The sequence below is a fragment of the Larimichthys crocea genome, chromosome XV (genome assembly GCF_000972845.2).
Source record: "Larimichthys crocea isolate SSNF chromosome XV, L_crocea_2.0, whole genome shotgun sequence".
Classification (NCBI taxonomy): domain Eukaryota; kingdom Metazoa; phylum Chordata; class Actinopteri; family Sciaenidae; genus Larimichthys; species Larimichthys crocea.
In genome coordinates this window covers 8,291,402-8,296,115 of record NC_040025.1, presented here as the reverse complement: position 1 = coordinate 8,296,115, position 4,714 = coordinate 8,291,402, and the positions used below count along the sequence as shown (strand labels likewise).

Here is a 4,714-nt window from a genome sequence, read left to right as displayed (position 1 = left end):
CTCCCGGTCTGATCCTCACTCTCAGTTTCATGATTTTTCCATATGGGATATTATTCTCATGCATTTATTTCTACAGAAAATGAGCCACTACCAGAGTTTGCTTTAGAATTTTTGGAGTAAATGTGAAAGAGCAGGACGCCCAACCAGAAGGATCTCATTACTGAAATCACATCCCAGTATAAAGTGGTACTGCAGCAGAAAGACTGTCTGCAAAAGGTAATCTCTCTCTCTCTGTTTATTCCTTTTGTGATAACTGCCATCATCACCAACAATCTTAAAAGTAGCAGATTCTCTTATCTGTTTTGCTCTGCACCTGTCTTTCTCGATGTTGCTGAAAAATCAGCTTGGAAAAAATCTGCTCAGATCATCACGGAGTCACGCAGAGGTCGGCTCTGGTGATGGGCCGCCTGTCATACTTCTGATGAAACCTCGCAAGCTCGGTATGATTATCACAGACAGATATAGTCCTCTCAGTAACGCTAAGAGACTCTCATGTTACTAACAGATATCTATTTCAGATTCCACCATGGGGGACAGCTGAACCGCTGGCCTGGAGTCAGCTCACAGGGAAACCGCTTGCAATTCACGCTGTACAATCTGGTAAAAGTCACCCTTCGGTGTCTTATCACCTCTGTGTGCCCTCTTCTTCCTGTTCACTATCTATTTTCTATCTTCTTTTTTGGAAACACAAAGAAATAGAATATCCTCCGCCCCGGTCGGAGGAATTAACGATGAGGTTTCTGGGTTTTTCACATGCAGCAGCACACAGGTGGAGGGAGAACAGAGAAAACAAAGCCAGACCCCTCTGAATCCAAGGCTAAGACCAAGCAGGGAGCGCCTGAGTTTTGCCCAATATGGTATGGAATGCTGAGACACCTCAGCCATGTGATGTGAAGAAGCAAAGCGACATAGAGGGAGGGAGGTGGGGGGTGGGTTCTGGTCCTCCTGGACTGTCTTTGTATGAGACATTAAAGAGCACTTCTACTTAAAAGAACACACGCTTCACAGTCTATGATTGCACTACGTCGTAAAATATTGCATCAGAGATCAGAGCTCAGCTGCCTTTGAGGCACGTTAGCTTTCGGGTCAGGGAGAAAGATGATGTGACTATGAGACAATGGCGCTAAGGAATATTAAACAATATAATTAATGCGGCATTAGATTCTAATCCATGAAGTATTTAATATCTAGATGCCTTTTTAATGGATAAGACAATATTTTTACTTTGCTGACGCTAACCGAAGTCACGAGCACACTTAAATTTAGAAACATATTCTCAGGAGATCTCAGTGTATTAGAACATAGTTTGTATCAAGTGTAAATATCCAGTTCTCCTTGGTGAAGCTAGGCAATGAGCTCTAATAATAAAAATATGAAAATCCTTTGGCTCCATCTAGTGGCACAAAAGAAAAACAACAAGAAAGAAGAGAGGAGACAAATCATCCTTTCTTTTGGTCTCTGTGTGTGTCTGTGATTGTTAAAGGAAGCACATAAGTTTTACACAAACCTCTGCAGAGTTGTAGTCTGGACCTTCAACATCACAGCAGTGCCGTCTCTGTTGCTGCTTTGTAGTAAAGTTCAGCTGTGCCGCGTCTTCAACCGGGTTCTGGTTCTCGTCCCTCCACCACGCTGCACACAGAGTAAGTCTGATTAACTGATGGTTAAGAAATCCATGACAGAAAATTGTACATTATTTCCATTTGGGGAACCCAGAAACTGGAAAACATGGTTAAATATAAAGGTTTTTCCATCTGTGAATGGGGTTTTTACACAGCACTACCCCTCTATATAATAGGGAGTTACACCACAAACATTAATAATGTCATTCTGGAGAATGACACTTCGTATAATTGTCTGTAAATAGCTTTTTGGCAAACACAAGGATTATATTCTGTACATGCACAACTCACTAAACATATAAAGCATGAAATATTTACTTGTTTGTTATGAAATGGAATCATTTCTGTATTTTGGCGCTTCAATATTACCACTTCAATACTTGTGTACATATTAGGTTTTAATTAGACTAGGTCAATAAGCTTTATGCACACATACACACATAAAAATGCTGCTGACCTCTGAAGGAGTTGTTGTAGTAAGGCCGCCCACAGGATCCAGCAACAAACGAACATGAAAGGTTTGGTATTGCAGACTCAGTCAGGGTTTCTAACCTGGGTTCAATGTTCCCCTGCTGTATAAGAAGAATTCAGAACTCACAGATAAATCACAAACATCCTCCAAAAGTTTCAAATAAACCATTTCCTCATGAATTTCTCTTACCTCGTCCATTTTGCTCCATTTTGGTCTGGTCTCCGTTGTTTCCGTGGACTCTGTCAGGCTGATTTTGACTCTCCTGTCATCTGTCAAGTCTTTCCTATCACCCTGAGTGCCTCCTTCCTCTGTCTGTCTGTCTTGAGGAGACGAGCTGTAGGTCTTCTGAGCCTCTTTCAGGTCTGTCAGAGTCACACCCTGCAGAACATTCACACAGCTTCATATCTGCCAACTGTCAAACACAATCCAATGACACCTCGACTTCTGTTAGCCTTTTGTTCTTTACCTGTGTTGACCTGCGGGTCTGTCTGGCGTGACGAGACTTCGCTTTTCTCTGAGACTCCGCTTCTTCATCCCTGACGGGAGTCAGATACGACCTGAGCACATGGAATGAGAAAAAAAAGCAAATATTACAGATAGAAACATATATGGCATAATAATATCAATATTTAACTATGGAGTACTTTTCAGAATCCAGTCACAGATTGCTTCACAAGGCAGCAAATTAAACAGTTATGAAGTCTAATATTAGATAAAATAAAAATAGGTCAATTCTAGACATTAACGTGAAAAACAGTCCAACACACATAGCCTGTTATGTATGTGTATATTATTACTTATCATTCCAAAAAGCTCTTTTTAACAGCCACACTCACTTCTCAATATTTTGTGTTTTCTTTTAGACATAGAGAAAAAACTTTAACCATGTTACACGTCTCCACATACTATTAAGGAATTGTATGTATACATGCAATGACTGTATCTGAACTTCAACCATTTTGAAATACCACAAAAGTGCGGTTGAATAACACATTTTGGGTGTCGACATCACGGCTGGATCAACCTGTCAGGAGGCTGTGGGCAACATTTTGTTGTATGGCCCTCTATCAAACTCCTGACCTCTTCACACCCAAACCAGCTTTTTCTAGATACAGAGAGACCAACCATCACTCCAAATGCTTTATTTAGAAATATCCACCTGGGAAGCACTATACATAATATATATCTTAAAACTAATTGATTAAAACCATTGATTGTGTTCCTATCAATGTCCTTATCAATTTCTTTTGTGATTGTGGGTGATTGCTCAGATCCCAGAGGGTTAAATAAAGGCCACTAAGTAATAATGCAGATCTGTTTTAATCAATATTTTATTATTATATGTGCTGCCTTTCTGTCAGTTGTCCATTTGGTAATGCATTCTCAGTGGACAGTAGCAAGTGAATAAATGAATAAAATATAAAAGACTTTTATTATGTTTGCTCACTGTCCAAAATGTGAAATATAAAATGTGTGTTTCTAATGAATACATGCTAAAACTTTAACATCCTGCAGTGTACCTTTAATTGTGACTTCCTGCTGCATCAGCCAAACTTTTAAATCATTTCTCCCTGCATTATGCAACACGCCGACATCTCAGTACAAGAAAATGCATCAGATCAAGGAAGAGAGATGCTCTGAAACTGCATTTTCATTGTGACTTTAACGACCTGAGCACGGTTTCCGCCAATGGCTGAACCAACACATACAAAGAGCTGAGTAAGCAGCAGCGGAGAGAGGCTCATGTTTTACCCAGAGAGCTGCCTGCCCCTCCTCTGCTAAGCTTTTACCGGTATCGATCTCCCAGTTGTGAAGTCACCCTGAATCCTGTCTGAGAGTCAGCGGGCTGGTCAGCAGAACACTCTGCTGTATAATGTACAAAGCAGATGATGTGGGCTCCTTCTTCCTCATTCTGATTCAGTAAAATAATCAACCGCAAAAGCAAGTCAGAGCTACCCCATCTGCAGAGTCAGCTCATACACAGCAATCTGCTCCTCTTAAACTACATAATTTAAAGAAAATGTGAATAATTAATAAGGTTAAACAGTTGCTAAAAATAATATCCTAAAGCAAACAATTACTAATGCACATAAAAAGCCTAGCCAATAGATCAAAGAGAGAAATGAATATTCAATCCTCAAAGTAACAAACTACAAGCTCACCCTGCATCAGTTCAAAGAGGCCTACAGCACCTGTACAGGGCTTAGTTGTTCTATATTAAGATGACAAACATGAGGACTAGGAGCGTTTGCCAGAACGATGACTTGTGAGACTGAAAAAAATCAGATAGCTGAAATAAGAACCCAGGAATAAGAATAGCATGCCTCAGTCTCTGTGAAAACTTACCTGGGAACAAACGCTTGCATGGTCCCTGTGGAAGGTCAGAGACTGAGGCACTGAGGCACTGCAGCAGTGATGAGTGGGAGAGGCAGGACGAAATGACTCTGTAGCAGCCTGGAGTGCAGAGAGAGAGAGAGAGAGAGAGAGAGAGAGACAGAGAGAGAGAGAGAGACTTCCTGTCTGTCTGCACACACAATCAATTCAGACTTTCAGTCTCTCAGGATCTGATGCAAGAGAATCAGTACTCTACTTGAGTTCAGCTGTTTGCAGCAAATACATCATA

General features: G+C 40.8%; 1 protein-coding gene across 1 annotated transcript; it reads right to left on the bottom strand.

Annotated features, from left to right (window-relative positions):
- Positions 1–1,477: 1,477 nt before the first annotated feature.
- LOC109142884 (protein phosphatase 1 regulatory subunit 12B-like) lies at positions 1,478–4,513 on the bottom strand. The gene is made up of 5 exons (XM_027288539.1): positions 4,438–4,513; positions 2,558–2,648; positions 2,281–2,469; positions 2,077–2,191; positions 1,478–1,629 (listed from the first exon to the last, which is right to left on the bottom strand). Exons 1-5 carry the CDS (start codon positions 4,455–4,457, stop codon positions 1,478–1,480), a joined length of 567 nt encoding a protein of 188 aa, XP_027144340.1. The 5' UTR covers positions 4,458–4,513.
- Between the last annotated feature and the right edge of the window lie 201 nt (positions 4,514–4,714).

Bases quoted from the DNA above. Each gene is read 5' to 3' on its own strand.
- LOC109142884 (XM_027288539.1), bottom strand. From the start codon at position 4,457: ATGCAAGCGTTTGTTCCCAG. The intron at 2,192-2,280 runs GTAAGAGAAATT...CTTCTTATACAG, and splicing joins AATGGAGCAAAATGGACGAG to CAGGGGAACATTGAACCCAG. The intron at 1,630-2,076 runs GTCAGCAGCATT...CTCTGTGTGCAG, and splicing joins CTACAACAACTCCTTCAGAG to CGTGGTGGAGGGACGAGAAC.